Raw genomic sequence first — 21,285 nt, 5'->3', positions numbered from 1 at the left:
CTATTCATCTCTCAAGTAAATTCGCGAAACTTTAAAAGCTCTACTGGAACTTGTGGCATAGTAAACCTGCCACCAAAGTAAATTGTTCTTTAAGAATCTATGAAACTTCTCATTGTCACTCTATATATTCTTGAAACTCAAAGTTAGTATAAGTAATTTCTAACTTAATGAAAATAAAAATATCATTTTATAAATTTTTTACCACCAATATAAACTTTATTTACACAAGAAGTATAATTAATATGGTAGTTAAAGAGTTTTCGAGTGACTTAACAGACAAGCAATTAGTTAAGCATGATGTATAATGTAGAGAAATATTGTGAGAGAGTGAGTATATTGTATATAAAATGTATGCTAGTATATGTCCGGAATTATATGTCTAACAAAAGCAGTAAAGTCACTGTACTCTCACCATTTCGTTTCAAAGTTTCAGGACAGGGAGTGTCGACCCTAGGCATCATTGCAGGAAACTACGGGCGAACGGACAGCATGTCATTTGCATAGGACGCAACGAGCTGCCGACGATAACTGTTCGGGGAGACGAAACGAGGTAGAAGTCACCTAGTAGTATTAATTGAAATGGGGTAGTTTAGGATGAGGGAAAAGAGTCAGAAGCCTACACAAAAAAGCTAAAACAAGAAAAAAAGGGAAGCCTTTTACGAAATAGTGTGTCTTGTTTCAGATGCAAAACAATACCTTTTATCAAGAAATAAAAGACATTCAGTAATAAGGGGAACAAACTTTTTATATCAAGCTAAATATTATTGTTGAGATCGATTTATATACCATTAAATGGAAATTTTATTAAATTAACGATTGTTAAATGACAAAGAAAAGCACGAAAAATCCATAATATTACTGGTTAATAAGTCCCGAGGGCTGCTCAGAAGAGGAAAACCCTTGAAACTTTGCAGACCCTATGGACCAAACGATAGAAGGGATGAGCACTGAAAATTTTGGTGGTTGGGGAATTTAATTAAATATCACGCGACATAATATGGGAAAGCGGGGAACTAGAGTTGGGTGTACGGTGAACGTGGTGTCACTAGCAAGTAACGTTGGCTGCACAAAAGCTCGAGTTCAAAAAGTTTAAACGATCGAAGCGTACATGAGACTACCCGACCGATGGATACTGTTCACCGGAAGTGGTCGAAAAACGTCCAGACACTTTGATATCATGTTGCTTTTAGATATTTGCTTATATTTTTAAATAAATATATAAATCTTTTAGTTTACAGGTTTCGATTTTTTTGGGCGTTCAAAACGTTTGATGATAATTTAATATTTTCTATGAAATTTTTATGGAATATTTATATTTTCTGCAGACAATTTTCTATGAATTAATTCATGAGTAAATGAGTCTTAGAATTTTTTTTAAAAGTAATTAATTAAAATATTTTCGTAATTACGGTTTATGATATTAAAATTTTTAATGTTATGAAAAACTCTTTAATATTCATATTTAATTAAAATCACTAATTACAAAAGGAAGGATCGAGGACACACTTAGAAAAAATTGTGAAGTGAACGCGGATTAAATACGTAGCGAATGTGGAGCGGATGATTTTTTATTTATTTAATCCTTTCGAAGTGAAATTCATTTTAACATTAAAACTCCGGATCAGTAGATGCGGATTAAAATAAAATCTACGTCACTCCGAAAAAAAACTCCTATTCACTTCTTAAGTGGAGCAATTTTTTTAAAAACTCCAGAGCTTAAAGAAACAGAGAAAATTTGAATTGAAATAAAATCCGTATTTACTCCTGACTTTTTTGAATATAATGCGGGATTATGATAAAATTTTATAAGAAAAAAAATAATAATCAAATTTTGACTTTGAAATTGTCTTTTTGACATCAAAATGAAAAGATGTAAATTTTGTTTGATTTACATTATATTTGCAAAATTTATGAGAGCATATATCCACGAATTTGAAAAGATTATCTTTTCAAGGATCGGAACTTAAAGGTTTAGCAACTATGAATATATAGGAAGAATGCAAATGTGAGAAATGTTTACTTAGGCTTGATAACACCCCGGAAATCTACATACTTGACTTTAAGACAGAACACGAATACATTTCAAATAAACTATTTATCATCTTTGTACTGAATATATGTAATTTAAAGTTTTCAAATTAATTCGGAACCTCCTTTTTTTTTTTTTTTACGTGAGTTAAAATAAATATTATATAGAGTATAAAAGTTTATACTTAAACAAAAATTTTAAATTACTACTTTTGCTTTATTGTATGTGAAAGCGGTTGTATAGATTAAAGGTGGTTTTGTACAGACACAAGAAAGTCACGAATGAAACGATCCAGGGTTGCTAAAATTAAACTTGAACTTTTATTGCACGCTCTTGTCTGTTCTTATATAGATTTTTAAGGGCAGCAGAAAAGGATAGAGTTTTTATCACACGAAAATGAGGTATACTGTGAAGTATATACAGGACGAAAAAAGTTTTTCAAGTTGTATAAGGACTCAAGCAATCCCGACATGCAAAAACCCGACCGAATTGCCAATGTTATAAAAACTTGAGCCTCTCGTGTATTACATGTCATTTCATTTAAATTTAAAATATTTTACCCTTCAATATTGTGCTGTGTATTCAATCATGTTTTCGGTGATTGTATTTTGTTTATATGTTTACAAATTTTTTTTCAATTCATAAATATCTGATACATCACCGAAATATTCTATAGTTATTTACATAACCTCGATAACACAAAATCCTAAACAAAGCTTACCTGTATAGGGTCGACAGTAGTCGCGATTTATTTTGCTGTATGTAACTGCTAGGGATGTTTCAGCCCCTGGTTCGACGTAAGCCCGACTTTTGCTGTCCCGTGGATCACTGTACTGTTCAATTACTTCTATTTCCGCCTGAAAAGTTTTAGAATAATTAATCACAAGAACACGTTTTACTGTTGAACAAAAATCATTTTTAAAATGGTAAAACTAATTGCATAGTAAATCATTTTTAAAAAAGTGTTAGAATGCATTCTCGTTAAAATTCGAAATTAGGAGGGATTTATTCTTTTTCTTCCCACGTTAAAAATTTTTCTCTTCAAATATGCTGCAGTATTTCCGTAATGAAGAAGCTGAAGGTAGCGGCCAGCAATTTTTTGCGTGGCCGCTACTTTTTACGGCCACTAGCTTCAACTTCATCCGTAATGTTCTGCAATTTTAGTCATATATTTTTTCTTCATAAATTATGTCCACATATATAATTTTTGAATAAATTGAATGAAAATTTTTTCTGACTGTCAAAATCACTTGATTAACTTGTCAAAATTGGACATAATTTTAAATTTTTGAAAATATTTTGTCATAAAAATGTCTCAATGTAACAAAAAATTTTGGTTTGTGCAATTGGCTAAAAATAGGCAATTTCGATCGTAAAAAATGAGTAAATTCATTTAATATTTTCATTTGATTCGATACAGTAGTGTTAATTAATTGAAATAACCGTTAAATTAACCATACAATAAATGTTTTCAAATGAAATTAGTGTGGTCACAATGAATTATCAGTATAGTCTCAAGAACAGTTATAATATTACAAATTGCCAACAAAGTCCAGTATTTGGGATCGTGCTTAGGTCGACTTTATCCCTTAGAGAACGATATCAAGCAAGGGTTATTGCTCGAGTTTCCTTGTTTCCCTTAATTCCCTCTCCCTCCATACTGCTCTGCCTTCATTTTCGTATACAGTATCCGCCATGCAGCGCTGTTTTCGTCTCAAGGATCGCCAATTGTGGATAATATACCTTCTATTTGGACTGAAGGGTAAACATTGTTTTTTTTTTTTTTTTTTTTTTTCCGAAACGATTGTCAGTTATAGGAAAAACAAACCCTTAATAGTAACCCTACATTCGCCATTTATCATCCTTTTACCTCATGCAGACTTTTATTATGACAACAATAAAATATTTTCATCATTGTTTGTTCATATATTTCTTACTTTACCCAGCTATTTATTTATTTAATTTTCATTACATCCGGCATGTCAATTAGTTTTTTCGAGTAATGATTCGAGGTACTAATTTTCGGCAGCTTCTTTACAATTTACGATCAGAGACTAGCCTCACGTTTCAAATCATTTCATTTATTGCTCAGAAGCTGCTAATTTGATCAAAGTGTTAATTGTTCCATTAAATTCCTTCCATTTTTTTTTATTTTTATTAGCAATTTTTCTTTCTCTTCTTAAGATTTGGTTACCGTAACGCTTCATAGATAAGTCAGTAGACATTTTGTGGTGGACTAGTGATAAAAATTTGATCACTAAAGGAACCTATTGAGTTCTAGTAGAGAAGTGTTTGCACAGAAAGTGCAAAAAAAAAACAAGCGGGAAAATTTGGCGATTAAATGTGAAATTTTTTTAGCATAACCAGCCTAGGGTTCGGGAAACTTGTTGAAATAAATATTTCCAATGGACGATAACCATAGTAGTAACAATAATACTCTGGATGAGGGTGATACGTGATTTCTCAAACGAAACGTAAAATCAATGGTCGACTATAGACTATTCTGTTATGAGCTACTGAAGATATCGGGAGACGGAAAAAAGAGTAAAAGAATATAGTGGAAAGTTGAATGAGAAAAAGAGAGAATGAGAAAAAGATAATAAGAAAGACAAGTAATCTTAAATTGGGAGAACACAAAATTGGAATTCTCGTCTCTTATTCTGTCAAAGTTATACCTACCCTCAAGGCTATATTGACAATGATTGGTTGAAATATTGCTTTTCAAATATTTTTTTTCTTAAAAGTTATTTCAAGTTTAATGACATACAGATAAATCATATTTTATCTTCATTTGTAAATTTATGATTTTTATGATTGATAGTCAACAATGTGAACCATAATAATAGATTTTTTAAATAACATTGAAGTATAGAATAACTTTATTATGCTGCTACGTAACGTTGACATCTGCATGAAAGGAAATATTTTTAGAAATTGTGATTTCGAAATTAGGTCTATAGTGATTTTTTTTATTTTAGTGGTTATCAAATCGAAACTCTTCGTAGCCACTGAAAAAATAGTGTGAAGGTACCGTTTTTGACTTTAGGGCTAGTTTTGGATACTTTTAACTTTTAGTACACTGTGAAAAATTTCCAACAAATTTTACTATGGGCGTATTGTAACACAGGACCATAAGAAAACTGGTACAAAATTTACAAGTATCCCATAGTAAACGGTGTGCGCAGACGACACAATTGGGACCTATGCGCATACGTTTACTATGGGACACTTGTAAATTTTGTATCAGTTTTCTTATGGTCCGGGGTTACAATGCACCCATAGTAAAATTTAATGGGAATTTTTCACAGTGTAGCGTTCATTCATACGTTAAATTTTGTATAAAAAAAAGAAGAGGTGACTAAATGCAATATTAAAAAAACATAAAAATCTACGAATCAAAAGATCAAATAATTATACAATTCATTTCGGATCATTAAATAGAATTACAGTGGAATTGTGATTAAGTAGTTAATTATTTGCGGTAGTAACAAAAAAAAGTAAAAATTTAATGAGCCTACGATGAAAAATGAAGTTTATTAAATTATGAAATAACGAGTTATTCCACTTGCGCGTTGTGTAAATCTGTAAACGAACAGTAAAACTGAAGCCCTCTCGATTCCAGTCGGCCAAGAGGGGTTGAATATTCACAGACTGACTATAATTCCCATCGATTCATTCAGAGGACCCTAAGCCGATTACTCTGCCACTGCATTATAATTGTTGAACGCTTATTATTGGTATCCATAATAGCACAACTTTACTGCGCATACATATTTGGATTATCGTGTAAACAAATATTGATAATTTTACATTTGGCGCAGAGCTGCTGACGTAAATTCATTAAGGAAAGAAATCATAATGTTGAAATAATGAAGTTAAATGGGTTACCAGTAGAGTTATTTCATAAAGAATTTTATAAATTGCTTTGAATTATTTTGAAAGTCATTAAAGTGAATAATGCTTAAAAGACAATAGAAAATATTCTAACTGTTATATCTTGCGCTATAGAACTTTAATAATCTAGTAGTATTTTCTGAAAATTAATAATGCCTTTTCACATTATAATTATATTTTCACTACACTCTAAAAAAATGGTGTTAAAATTTACTCACACCGGTGACAGTGTTACTTAGTGATGTTAAAATGGTGTACATTCGAAGTGAATTAACTTACATCAAAATATGAGGGTGTGAATATGTGTTAAAGATCCACGAAATAGAAAAAAAAATACGAATAATATTTCAGTAAAATTACGAAATTATCGGTAATTGAAATGAAAACAACTTTATTACCCTAAAATAAGAAATGTCTCTTTTATAAAACTGAATAAGTTGCATAAATTTTTGATCACTTCTCAAATTAAATATTTAAGAACTATATCAGTATTGTTTTTATCATAACTTTAATGGTTTTCATAAGGTTATAATTGATGTGAAGATTATTAATTAATCATCAATGATTTTATTTTATTTTTCTTGCTGATCTACACCCCAAAGAGACTTTAGTTATGAAAATTTGTTTCCCATATTTGAATACAATGCGACTTTTGATACTTGAAAAATAAAACAACTTTTTTTAACACTGGGAAAACTTTTAACTCCGTTTTCGGGGTTAAATTTGATAACGAGATAGCGTGGACTTACCCCGGTTTTTTTTTCGGTATAATTTACTAAAATATAAAAGATATTGAGATCATATAAAATGAAATTATGCAAGAAAATAAATATTTTGCATTAATAAATAATACTGATCTTAAGAGCCAGTCTTCCAGTTCCCTCATTAATAATTTCCGAAGATTCTCTAAGTAATTTAATTGATCGCACAGTTGGGAATGAAAGAGAAATCAAGAGAAACGGAATAATACTTTCCCATTCGCTCTCTGTTAAAGAGCTATAGCTCCTTACGCTTTACCTTATTTTCCCAGGTTCAAGATCTTTCTGTAAAAGCTCCGTGAGGCTTCCAACAGCTTGCACGTTTTCCCCCTCATACTTTACCAAGTCTTTCTTTACATTTACTGTCGTCTAAGTTGCCTACACTTAAGCCTTTTGTTAAAAATGATAAATGTACGCTGCGCTTGGTAAACTCGCGCTCGCAATATAACTATAAAGTATTAAATAGGCGTCAAAGTCCCAGTCATAACGGCTTTTTTTCTACCCTTGAGCCCAGTAATACGTTTAATACGCTGGTGGGTAAGTTTCGAGATCCTCATGATGAAAAAAAATAAAAATAAACTTTCTAAGAGAACAATAACTAAGATTTCATTTGAATTTTAGTTTTTTATTCATCAATTATTAGTTTTCTTCGTCTAGATAACTCAGAATTATTTCTATAAATTATAGTCATTCTCGAAAATTACTTTTGTATAGTTCAGAAAAATTACTTTAAGTCCACCCTTGTTTTTTTTTTCTCTTTTCAAGTCTAATATCATTCAGGCACTGTACTAATATTTGAATTGTTTTTATAAAAACATATATTTTAAATATACTGTGCAATTGAAAGTAATCCAAGACAAAAAAGAAAAGAAATACGAAAAGAATAAAAATTAAAATTTTTGTTTGTTTGTTTGTTTATTAAACAATTACTCGAAATTGAATACTTTCCACTCAATAACCGAACAATACTTAGGAACAGAAGAGAATTATTCATCCTGGCTGTAATTTACTTACGATTGTAGAGTAAAATTTATTATATAATTCTCTTGGGGCATTAATAATTAAAAAATTGGTAAAAGTGTGAGTATGTATGTATATATTTATATCAAATAAAATAAGAAGACCCATGAAATCATGGACATTATGCGGGCTAAGTGTTTTGTGAGGGCGGCTGTCTCGTTTTTAATGGTCGAGGGCAGTATATAGGCTAGACATCGTGCTATATTTCAGAAGAAACAGTTAGCGCTTAACCTGGGGCTGGCCCGAGTACCCAGTACTGAGTGCCACAGCAATTATAAGCAACGCCGGAAGTCACCGGTTTCACCACTACCATCAACACCAATGCCACGGTTACCACCCTTTTTCCCCTCTCGTATTTTATCCTACGCCCAATGTCCCAAGGGTATTTTGTCACCCTCATAATTATATTTCTCCCGCATACCCGATTCCGGAGAAAACGTCGATACGTCGCGTCTGAGATCAGAATCATTCCGGAAATCAAGGGAAAAAAATTTATCCGCAAGCAATCACAAATTTTTCGTTCTCCAGTTGCCGATTTTTCTAACAACGCATTCATGTTTTGGTAATATCTATAACTATGTGTAGCCTAAGGGTATTTAGTACTTTCGTAAATTTATTGTTGACAATTTCTATCAGGCTTCACTATTGTTATACATCGTTTCCTTCCTTAAAAGTTTTTGTATAATATACAATATTTAATAATCATACCTATTGATTAATATATAGGGATGGAGAGGGGGGAAGGGACAAAACGGGGTAATTAAGGAAATACTAAATTTTCAAGGACTAAAATACACTAAATCTTTTTTTTAATGATATTCAAAGTAAAAAAAAAATTTTCAGCTGCCGGTAAAAAAAAATTTCATTTTTGAGATGATTCTGTCAACATTTCACAGATAGCCATAAAATTAATGTGTAAATTAATTTTTTCACAAAATAAAAATAAAAAATTTTTTGAAATTTGATATTTTTGAATGTAAATAAAGTATATATGGAAATATAAACTTACGTTTTCAATACTGGGACTTGGTAAGGCCCATTGTACAGTTGATGTTATTCCTGTACCACTTCCAGGACGTTGCTTATTTACAAAATCAACCGGAAGACTATAGTCGTCACAAAGCGATATCTAAAACATAAATAAACAGCAATATAGTCATTATTATTTTTCTCAAAAAAAAAAAAAAAAAAAAAAAAAAAAACTAAGCACAATTCAAGTATTGGATTTAAAAGTAGTGCAACAGCTTGAAAAATTGCTGAGTGAGTCCGTCAGTAAAATTTTTTTTTTATCAATATAAAAGCCGATTTATCGAAGCGTTTTTACGATTTTGTTCTCTCTAAAATCCAAATGTATATTGTGAATACACCTAAGTATAAACTCATATAAATCGAGACAATCGGGGATTCCCGAGGGCGGCTTATCATACGTCGGACTGTATACAGAGGATGAGAAGTGCCCAAGCCTGCCAGTTTACAGTCTAGTTGGTATACTGTGCGAATGGTATGATAGGAAAAACGTGGGTGATGGAGGCGCAAAAGGGGAGTAAAAGTAGACGAGTTGCACAGGCATCAACGTAGATTTTATCCCACTTTGAGACCCTATATGCAAATGGTTCGCATTTATTGTAAGCAAAGAGTGCCATATGAATATGTGAAGTGGGAAATGAAAGGAGAGTAGAAAAAAATATTCCCGGAACAGGAAGAAGGGCTGGAGCGATATCGAATAAGAGAAAAAGGTGATGAGTTAGATAAGTCGGTGGAGTATCATTCAGAATATATATGAGTTTAAGTGTGTTAGACATTAAACCCAAATGAATACAAATGTACATTAAATAACTGTTATATACATATTTGGTAACAATGTTTCTGTATTCAGATTTCATTCAAATAGTTAATTCATATGTACATAAATGGAATTACTAAACTATTAGATAAACAGACAGGGAGCTATTGTTTAAAATCATCTCAAAGTTAGTTCAACATAATCCGCAAAGTTACTAAATCAAGACAATAAGTATGATTATTTGGATGGAATATTTGGATTTTCTTGAATGCGACTGTTTGAGAATACTGTTGGTTTTTCCCATTTATTGTCGTAATATCTGCTATAGTAAACGCAGATGTAATTTGAGACTTAATGCAAGCTCGGTAACGAGGAAGCCAAATGCAAACTAGGCCATGGAATTACGATCTGAGAACGGTCAATGACATCTGTACTGTTTGTGATCCATTCATGTGTGAATAAATAACATAAAATTCAATGTTGTGTTCGTTATTGAACAATTCCCTTTTTGGTACATTTCCACCGAAATTTGTATTGCAACCACAAGCGCGAACTCCATGATCAAATTATTTTTTCAACTAATTCACTCACGTTAAATAATCTCTACACTTTTTTGGTTACACTAAAATGGGTTAAACTGAATACTAGTACGAAGATTATTTTTTTTTTATAAAGGACTAATTTCGATCTATGCTGTCTTCTGTTTAGTTTTGCTGCAGAAACGAGACTTCAGTGATCAGATTCTGTAACTAATGACATCCTTTGTTTGAAATATTATATTTTGTGAGAAACGTCGATATTTTAAAATATTTCATGACATTTTCGAGCAATACCTCGAAATTTGATGCGATACAATAGAAGTTAGATAGTGTCTAGAAGTACAGGAAAAGCTTTAGTCCAGATGTCTGCCCATCATTGTCATCATGAAAGAACGTCAGTCGTTTATTCGCATGGACTCCGAATGGCTGAGATTAAACAGAATATTTAGCAAATATTTCGCATAAATCAAAGCACTGCAATATGTTCTGAACACGAAGAGAAGCCCAAGCTATGGAAATTCATGGTAATATTGCTGGCCACCCTGTAGAGTTAGAGTAGGGCCAAGCAACGAAGAGAGATGAGAGATGAGAATAAGAGCGAGAGTAGTGGGTGTAAAACGTGCAATACTAGGAGTTGACTGTTCTCGATGAGAGAGAATATGGGAGTGTAAGCGAAGGGAAAGGTAAAGGACGAAGGTAGAATATTCGCGAGAGGATAGAGAGAAATGCAGACAAGTCGCGGCCGAAGTAGAGGGTGGTCGTGCGTATTTCATGAACCCCTAAAGCAACCCTGAGCATTGGTGCAACCACCACAATCCCATTCATTCTCTTTATGGGCTCCAAGTATTTGGTGGTTTGAATAAATCGGAAACGCGCCCCATGAGGATGCCCATACTTTTAACATCACAAACTGTACTACCCCAGGTTTAATTTTTTTACTTTTGTTTCACCTTTGATTTTTTTTAACAGCTAAAGCTTCTCTGAATCCAAGTCAGCTGTAGTTAGTGTACATGTTCTGGTAATCTCCAATTAAACTAGAGAATCCCTGTATATTGGTTGGAATACTCAAGCTTTACACTAGGCATTTTCGATTTATGGTAAAAGCTTCGTGGAATATAGTCTGACCAGATTACTATGCAATATAATGTATAGCTGTGATCACTTTTCCCTTTCTGTATGATGTATTTACCCCTCAAGTATGCTAGGAATGTTTGTAATGGCTTAGCTAAATTTTTGGGATGCTCGTTATGAAAGAGAATATATTACTATCAAAAGCTTTAAGATTAAAATATTTCAAGGCTACATGGAAAAACTTTTGTTAATACAAGATAACTTACGGTAACAAAGTTCTGCCTTACTTAACGGATAACAAAGTATTAATTATGATTTCAAGGTATTTGTAATGCTAGCGAATTGTAGATTGTATTTAAACCGATTGGTCTGTCTTCAAATTTTTATCAAATTTCAAGACGTTTTTGATCTAAAGTTGATCAAAAACAGACTATTAGAAATAATAGGCAGTAAAAGTATGATTTTGGTCTGGATAAAAATAAAAGAAGGCTATATATTATGAGAAAAGTCTGATTTTGATCTAGAGGCGACTGAAACCTAAAAACTATTGAAAACAAGTCTGAATCGTTAAATACAAATAAAAAGTAAAATTTGATAGAAGTAACTTAAAATTTTTATTTGATTTAAAACAGATCAGATTTTTTGACGCGGGTAAGCTATAGTTTGTAACTGTAACAAAACTGGTGTGTTACGTCAAAAATTGATTTTTTCAAAGAGCAAATACTTTGTAGAAGTGACGAAAATTTTTGTAATCATAACCTAAAATTCCTTATAGTAACAAAGGTTTGGTTTTAAATATGACGACATTGTTATAATAAATATAATGTGTTCATAACAAATCTACTTCTTAGGATACAAGTTTATTTGATGTCATAACAAATTGATTTATTACCGTAAGCTAATCATGTTTGCCAACACAACAAAATCTTTTGTTATGATGACAAAACTCTTTTCCGTAGCTAAATATTTGTCGAAATTTTCCTATAAGAAAGCCTTAAAACTTGGTTGTATTTCAAACTTCCTAACAATTACTGCAAACTTTGTAGTATCCGATTATCGATGGCATAATTAACTACCTAAAATCGTAGCGAACAATCCCGAAATGACGAGGGTTGCTCCCTAAATGTGTTGAGAAATCGTTGAAGAGTCAACCATCTGGAATGACAGTAGCACTTAATACTCAACTAATACTGAAATCATAGTCACTCTTAGCAACAAGTTAATTAAAATTCTATATTAGCAAAAATTGTTCTTTCATTTTTATGTTCGGGCAATTAATAAAAATCGCAATGTTGCTTTTGATGTGAGCCTAAAAAAAATTTTATATGATTTTAATTATAATTTGATAATCTCTTTGATCTCTGTTACAAATAATTGAGAAATAACGAACAGAATAAGATTTAAAAAAGGTAAGAGAAAACTTTTCGTTTGTTCTTTTTTCAGCAGCTACGAAAAGGCTCCTTCACTTTTTCAAGAGTTTCAAGTAGTTGGGGATAAATACGTTAAACTTTTAGGAACATGTAGTTTAAACATGGACCTTTACTCACCCCGAAAAATTTAACATCGTTTTCGAAATTTTGTCTTATTTGATTCTTTCACGAATCCTTATAAACTTTTCGTACTATTGTCGATTTTTTTTTAAAGGAGAAAAAGAAAATTCAAATTTAAATTTCTTTGGTAATTTATAGATGGAATTATTATGAAAATGGTTTTTTTTTATTTAATCTTTTTAAAAAATGCGTAATTTTAATACTTAGGATAAAAAATATTCTGTATATTGTCGCTTAAGCAAAGAACTACAGGGAAAAACTGACAGCAGGGGTTCCTTTGAGCTACGGTGACGTGGCCTAAAAAGTATAAGATAAAGATATAAAAAGAAAAATGCACAAGCGCACCCTCTTATGTTCTTTATCAAGATTTATTTTTGTTTTTTCATTTTTTAAAAAATAAAATATTATCACGTTGGATTGAGGCTATACTGCACTTTAGAGCGGGAAAATTTTAAAAAATTATTTCAAAGGAATGATTGAATATAACACATAAAAATGATAAACTAATATATTTTATATTTTTAAGTTAAAAGAAGAAAAATAAAACAAACTAAATGACAACGTGACAAAATTATTAATCACTTTTTTTCGAAAAAAAAAATCGAAGCTAATATCTAGTTAATTCAAATGTATGGATTGTTTCTTACCCCTTGTTCTCTGATTACCACTTGTTCATTTATCGAGACAAAGCCATTCGACAATGAATTTTCTGTTTTACATATTATTATGTCATCCTCTAAGATGATATTGCCAAAATAAAAAAAATTCATCAAAATGCTGCAGCTTCAAATATTTATTTCATGACGCTCAATTATACCAAGTGCCATAGACAAGTTATAAGATCTCGAAACTTTCTCAAGATGTTCTGGTTGTGAGATGGATGTCTTATTGTATGTTTTTCGTCCAAGTCGATAGTATTTGGACTGGTCGTGACGTCTTAACAGACAACAGCTCGTTAAAACTTTTAGCCATTCCCTTTCAACGGTTAGTACAAGAGTCTTATCTATCCCCTTATGCATCATTACACATAGAAACGGAAATTTCAGCTTGAATTACCTTCGATGGATATTTATGATACCGACTTTTTAAATAAAATCAATTTTCTTTAATTGAAATGTCTAAAGCCTTATTCTGCGTAGTTTTTCCCGGTTCCATGATTGAAAAAGAGAATATCACATGAAGTACATTTCAAGAAATATTAAACAGAACTCATATTGTATTTGAAAATCGATTATTTACAAATCTATGTAGTCATAACCAGTCATAAATTTCCATCCTCAGGGAAAATTAAAATCAATATATAGCCCGAAGCCAAATTCAAATAAATGGAAAAGAAGTGTCGATTTGTTAAATTTTTTAAAACAAAAGCTCTCTAACTCAATCATCTACATAAGTAAGAGAAAATGGAAACCAAGATGCAAGTACGAGCTGTGCATGTACGCAGAAGAGAAACTATCGCGGAAATTCTGTGATTGTTCCATCGGCTTTACTATTGAGATAAACGCCGAGTGGTGCTTATCACCCCTAGTACTATAAAGAACAGGGTGCACTGTAGCTCTCGCAAGTTCTCTAAGTCATCGCAATTCGCTTCTCATTTCTATATCCATCCTATCTCAGGATTCTCCTCCTGCTTTAAGGACTGCTAATTGATTTTAGAAGTTACTCGTACGCAAACTTTGTCTCTCTCTAGCTGTGGTTCGGAAAACGAGGCGCACAGTTCCACCCGATGAAGAAAGGGTACAAAGTCAAGGGAATTCCTACTTTCGTCTAAGTCGTCTTAGTGATTCCCTGAGAACCAACAGCCATCTATGTGTGACTACTACTACTTGTCTTTCGTTAAACGGAGCGAAACTCCGTGGAGTATGAGACTCTCTCTTGTCTCCATTAGCAAGGATGTGGTTGCGGTATCATCGTGGAATTAGTATCAACAGATAATTTAGTATGACGAGATTTCTATTTAGTCTTAGAAACTCTCTTTTGTACGAAACAAAAGAAATTATGTCTCCATTTCTATCAAAAATTTCCAATTAAATAAGAAAATTTATTTATTTTTCATAATTATGGATACGATGACTAGATTTTTTTTGAACGAGTGATCACTTTTAATTCAAAAATGTAAATTATACAATAGATATTTTATATAATAAATCATATTGAAGAAGAAGGCATAGAAGCGAAAAAAATAGGCAGACGTAAAAGTTGTGTTTGACTAAAAATATGACATGCGAATGCGTTGGAGAAAAAGGCATTCGACAACAACTGCATGATGAAAATGCTACTATATGTCTAGCTGTACAGAAAAGACCCGTAATCACTGGTAGTGCGACAATGTATAGCTCACGGCTACATCAGGATTTCACCCCCGACATTGAATTTCTCGTTTTTGTTATCTGTCATTCTTTCCTATAGGCATTTTACCTTCTGATTTTGCTGTTTTACGTATTTACTCTTTCGCATTGAAAATGCAACTTTTCTATTATCACAGTTACCATAAGAAAAACTCAGGTCATTTATTAAATAAAAATAAAACTTTAAACTTTAGTTTAAAACTTCAAGTTTTCGAAAATTTTTATGTATCTTAAATTTGAATAATTTATGCAACTTTCCTTAGCTCATTATCCTGTCGATTTTCGGTAGGAAACTTGAGTAAAACCCTTTCACTTGAGTTGATTGTTATATATACCTGCTAGAAGTTAAACTGAGAAAACGGAAATATAAAATTGAGTTAGCAAAGTTACGACTATTAATATCTCACGGGACATTACGCAGGATTCTATTTCCGGTCCTAGAGGCTACGATATATCCAGATATGCTTGAGGCAAAATTTTCATAAGAAAAAAAAACACAATGATTTTGATTAGTCTGAAGTAAGTAAATATATGTTCTTAATCAAAATTTTTACATGAAATATTCAAAGTTCGTCTCAATTTCCTGTCGCACAATTTCGAAATGCAAAAGTGAGTAAGCGATATTGAGTAAAAGAGCAACAATAGTAAAAAGTAGATAATAGCACACACTGTAGGCAGTAGGACAGCTACCGTAATACGAAATCAAAATTTGAATCATTTTGAAACATATTTTTTAATCAGGGTAATATTCTACTACAAGTATTGACGTATGTAACAAGCATTCGTGACGATACTCGAGGTTCAAAGTTCTTGTTAAATCAATCTTTGTCAAAATGAAGGGTGTATCATGAACGTGCATAATTGACGCAAGCGGTCTATCAAATTTGACATTGGATTCCACAGCAACACGCATCTGTAGCTATAACGATGATAACGAAACGTTAGGTAGTTTAAACTTTTCGAAGCTTGACCACAACACGAACTGCCTAACACTCGGTGTGTGGTCTACCACATTTCCCTGTTAGTATCATTCTATGGGGTTTCAGTACTACATTGTAGAAGGAATATGATAGTTTTTTGTAAAGTACATTACACAATATTGCGACCACACACTGTACTACAAGAACATGGATGGTATTATTTATTAAAGCAGACATCAACATTGTTTGTTGTAGAAGGTATAAAATGTTCGATAAGTATAACAGACAGTAGAGTCGATTAAAAAAAAAGGAGTGAGTATTTCTGTTGAAAATGTCAACCGATTTCCTTATTAACGTTCAGCGATGCCTACGGCCCTATTGTCGACAGTGATAACACATGTAATGAACTTATTCGAAAATATTTTATTCACAGCTAAAATACATTTTCGTTTTTAAAATATTTTGAAATATTTCAAAGAGAAAATTCAGTTTCCAATGAATCTAAGAAATCGTCTAATGATAACTTGAAGTTTACATAATCAAGGAATATATATAACGAGCTCTACTACATTAATTGTTACTCTGACCCTTGATTAATTCACTTTAGTTCAGACGTTGATGGTAGTTATGATAGTTGGGGTCCAACGAAGAACCCGAAGGTTATATAATTGACTAAAATACTTCAGAAGAGAATTACATCATGCTCGACCACTATCAGTACTCTCTTCAAAATAGTTTATATTACGTTGTAGTTCATGTGTATTTTCTAATTATAAACTTTTGATGTATGAAATTATAAGTAATTATTTATCATTAATAATTATGCAACGATATTTTGATACGGAAATTTAGTAGTTATGAAAAAAATATTGAAAGAAAATTTAATGGTTTAATAACACTCTATCATAGCTTTTGTACGAAGAAAATGATCTTAGAGAATATCACGTAACAAGAAGATATATTGCCCATAAAATGAATTTGCCAATATATACATGTATAATTTGACAAAGGACTGTTTCAATATCCATATCCTTTAATGCCAGGTGATATATGATTTTAATTAAGTGATTATTCAACGCTAAGTTATTAGTCAATAACGCTTCACCCTTACTATAATTATGAATAGTATTATCTATGGGTTAGAATTCAAGAAGATGTACTAATTGAATAGAAATGAAATGATAAACTACTGCTCAACATTTACCTATTTTATAAATTTTTATTATGGTACTGGTCGGTTTTTGAGAAAATTCAAAATAATATTAACATGTAAGCGGTTTCACTGACTAAAATTGTTTATGCGACAGTAGAAAGTTTTCAGCTATTGAATCTGATCCATCATTGAAATCAATCGTTTATTTTTTAGTATTCTTTAAAATTGTGGAAACTAGATTGATAAATTCAAAAATCTAATCAGCTCTGAAAATTGATAAAAGCTTCGATTATCAATCAGTCATCTGAGTCGGAAAATTTGGTCTGATCATAGTTTAACTAGGCTGTATTTCAACTAATTTCCAATCCGGTCTTAAAATATCAGCGAAAAATTGTGGAAAAATCGTTTTTTGGATTTTTTATTGAATAAGTTTCAGATTTCTAAGAATCATGATTATCTTTTCATTTTGAAACCTCTTATTGAATGCTGCAAAAATCATTTTTATCGATTTATTAGTTTTGAAAACAACGTGATTCAAAAATTCAAAATATAGCTTTGATTCTCAACTTTTGTTATTCGTCTCAAAAAGTGTGAATTCAAGACTCATATAGCTTAAAGTATTAACTTATATATCTGCTGTAGACTATTTTTGAAAATCCGAAAATAAAAACTTCCTTTTTTCAAAATTTGATTTTTTTTTAGCACGTAATCAAATATTATTATTATTTTGAGCGTCAAGTTCCATAAAATAAAACATACGAAAAAATTCTGAAATACATAACAAAATGTTCCAAATACAATGTAATTTACATTTCTAAATAAAAATTAATCTTGTAACTGTCATTTTGGACTGAATACACTGAAATATTTTTTCTGCACTTATGTAACATTTTAAAGTAAATATTATTAGATAAATTAAAAATGCTCCATAGTTTCGTGATTATTTAAAATACATAAATCACTTTAATTATTAAAAAAACGTGTGATTTGTCACGTAGACATGAAATTGTGACGTCAAACCCATTTAGAATTAAGTTTAATCAATTGTCATTGTTAACATTTCCGATAACGATAGATTTATTGGCAATTATCACGCTCAGCATGTAAATTAAATTTATGAATAAATAGACAGTAGCTTCGGCGCCCAACAGTCATAGTTATTTGAACACCACAACGAAAAGGTGAAAAAAATATAACTGAAAAATGTTTGTTATAAAATGTACGATTGCTATAGCTTTGATAAGTCTACTTTCCATTTATGGAGTGGAGATGAAATGCCCACCGAAAAATGATTCACAGTCATTGGATTTGGAACAGGTATTTAATGACTTTATTTTCTTCATTCTTAACGTTTCTTGAAATAATATTTCGAGACGTTTGTTATTGCTGTGAATAGTTTCAGGGAAATTGGTACATGGTAGCTGGTGTTTCGTTAAGAAGAGGTCGAAAAACTAAATGTAGCCGAGTAGTTGTAGTACCGAATTCCGAAAATTCATTTTTAATGAAATTTTCATCAATTGATGTCACAAATAATAGTACCATAAAATTTGCAATAGAAAGCAAAACTGATGATAATATCACCGGGTTTCTTAAAGGATTGTCAGGAAATATAGGTAAGAATTAATTGTTAAATATCTATCATGTAATAGTATATTGTGTGACAAGGAATGAAACAAAACGATTTCAGACTAAAGTGAAGTTGGCTGCCCGAGTTGTAAGCGAAGGCGGTCATCACCTGAAGTCTGAAATTGTATTTTACTTTGTGTTACACACGATACTTTTCATGATTGCATGCATTGGAGTTTCAAGTTTCAGTATTAGTAACCAGTCAGAAGCATGTTAATTTAAGACCAATGGCGTGTTTTTAAAAACACACTCGGTTTTTTAAAAACTGAATCACAAAATCAGAACAGTCATTCTGATGAATTAAATTAGTAATCCGAAATTACTAATAACAAATGAAAAGCATCAGAGCTGAAATCAAGAGTGAAACTGACTTTCATCGGGCAGAAACATTATTTGTTTCTTCCCGAGGGAAATTATCTCATTTTGACTGACTGTTCAGACACGAAAACTTGAAGTTTCGATGCTGATTTGAAAAAATATTTATTATATTCGATCGTTTCTATAAAAAGTAAATTATTTTTAGGACCAATAAAACACAGATTAATTGCAGCAGATTATGACTTATATGCCGCAATTGTTGGGTGTTTTAATAGATATAATAACAAGAATCATGAGGAACCTACATTCTCAATGATCCTGTCTCGTTACAAAACATTGCCTTTGCCGATATTAAATCATCTTAAATTCAAACTCAACCAATATATCGGTAAAAATGATAAAATAAATGACATAGATCAAAGTTGTTAATCCTAATTTTCATAGTACTGACTCGTTTAAGTAGTATTTAATTATGAATATCATCTAATTTTTTGTAATCGTGAATATGTATTTTTTAATAATTGAACGAAAATCAAACTTTGACATTATAAATTTATAAAATAGTATATACTATGTAATGATTATAATCTTTTTCGATAAAACTTTAATTTATTTTATTTAAATTTGTTTAAAATTTGAAAAGGGCATTTTTGTCTTGCTAACTTTTATGGTAATTAGAAAATAAATTGTTGTATCTGTATATTTTTAAGTGTATTTACTATATTTTTTGAATAAATTGAAAGAATTGAGATTATTCAACGGCATTCAATAAGTTAATTTTGAGATTCCAATCAATTTCAATTGTGAGACTAATCAAGCCAGTACACATCAATAAATAAGGAGTAGTTCCAAGTTTTAGACGATTCTGAATTTTGAGTTGATCATTTTTGGTGCTCTAAGAAAATTTGAGAGTGCGAAAAAATTTCTACCATCTGATCTTGTTTTTGGACATGGTTCTGCTAAAATAAAAGTCAAAATTAAGTTTAAATTGTTGTTTGTTTTTCCTCAAACCAACAAAATTCTCAAATCGAATTACTTTGTCTGAAAAATTTGGCAAAATCTGCTTAGCCTATACGGAAAAATATATATCTGGACATGTATGCCGGCAAAATAGGATATATATGAGAATACTAAAGATATGTCTCACATATAATATTTTGCCCAGATATATATTTTTTGTGCGGGAAAAAAATGAGCATAGAATTTTTTGAAAGTTCCTAAGTGATTTACTCATACGCTATAAATCATGCAATTTTTAGCAAATACCAATCGTAGAAGAAAAAATTATGTTCTGTAATAATAATTTTTGAAATTGAAATTAATATTTTCTGTAAAAATGAAATTATCTATTTCGTACGCGGAAAGATTTGTCTCTAATCTTAAAAACTCCATTACGGAGGGAATTCAGGTAAAAAATTGATTCCGAATTCAATCCTGATTTTTTGCAATGCATGATCGGGCAAATAAATAGAAAATATCATTCAAATCGAATGAAATATTGATATTGGCAAGAACAGTTGTTTATAAATTGTTCTTATAAAATAGTAAAATAATATTCATTTTGAATTTTATTTCTTTGATAACTCAAAATCTATTCACTTTGTGTATCATAAAAATTAATAGATCCGAAGCTTTAACAATAATAATAAACTTCAATCGTCGCAAAGACTAGCCAAATTAGTGAGATAAAATTTTGTGTGTGCACACATTAATCATACTCAGACACATCTATGCTCACAATGATACAAACAGTATTCACGGTTGCTCTGATAACAATACATAAACATCTGTTAAAACATAGATTTTAAAAAATTAGATCACGGTCAACAACCTTATTTTTTTTCGATAAATTAAAATTTTGACATCAGAACATATTAAAATACAGGATAAGTATTAAAAAAAAAAAAAAATTATTTTTATTTTATTTAACAAGACTACTCCAAACAATAAGAAAAAAAAAGTGAAAAATATGATGGCAAAATTTGTATGAAATTCAAGTATATTATTAATAAACATTATATCTAAATAATATTATTTTTATTGTTGCATCATAAAAAAATTCCCAAAAAATGTAATACGTCAAAAAAAATCCCAGAAAAAAATTACCAAATAAGTTATATCAAAATTCGTTGCATTTAACTATTTTGTTTTCCTAATTTTAATTCCAAAATTACGTTACGTAAATTTCGATGCACATTAACACTTATACAAAATTTCGGCATTAAATTATAAATAATTATATTAAGGGTTTTCTTAACTCCATTAATTTTAAGTAC

General features: G+C 30.8%; 2 protein-coding genes across 4 annotated transcripts in view; one reads left to right on the top strand and one right to left on the bottom strand.

Moving 5' to 3' along the window:
• The window catches only part of LOC103568270 (uncharacterized), a 113,009-nt gene that overhangs the window by 25,685 nt on the left and 66,039 nt on the right, over window positions 1–21,285 (bottom strand). For all 3 annotated transcript variants that reach the window (XM_008545064.3, XM_008545073.3, XM_008545082.3), the window contains 2 exons: window positions 8,711–8,830; window positions 2,751–2,886 (listed from right to left, as the gene is read on the bottom strand). In XM_008545064.3, coding sequence (XP_008543286.1) covers window positions 2,751–2,886; window positions 8,711–8,830 — 256 coding nt within the window. The remainder of the gene's footprint in view (window positions 1–2,750; window positions 2,887–8,710; window positions 8,831–21,285) is intronic.
• On the top strand, window positions 18,204–19,763 carry LOC103568263 (uncharacterized). Its single transcript, XM_008545051.3, has 3 exons — window positions 18,204–18,382; window positions 18,462–18,678; window positions 19,215–19,763. The coding sequence occupies exons 1-3, from the start codon at window positions 18,269–18,271 to the stop codon at window positions 19,436–19,438; spliced, it is 555 nt and encodes a 184-aa protein (XP_008543273.1). The 5' UTR covers window positions 18,204–18,268; the 3' UTR covers window positions 19,439–19,763.

The sequence above is a fragment of the Microplitis demolitor genome, chromosome 1 (assembly GCF_026212275.2).
Source record: "Microplitis demolitor isolate Queensland-Clemson2020A chromosome 1, iyMicDemo2.1a, whole genome shotgun sequence".
Lineage (NCBI taxonomy): Eukaryota > Metazoa > Arthropoda > Insecta > Hymenoptera > Braconidae > Microplitis > Microplitis demolitor.
Note: the sequence above shows the minus strand (reverse complement) of the source record. Positions and strands in the feature narration are given on the sequence as shown.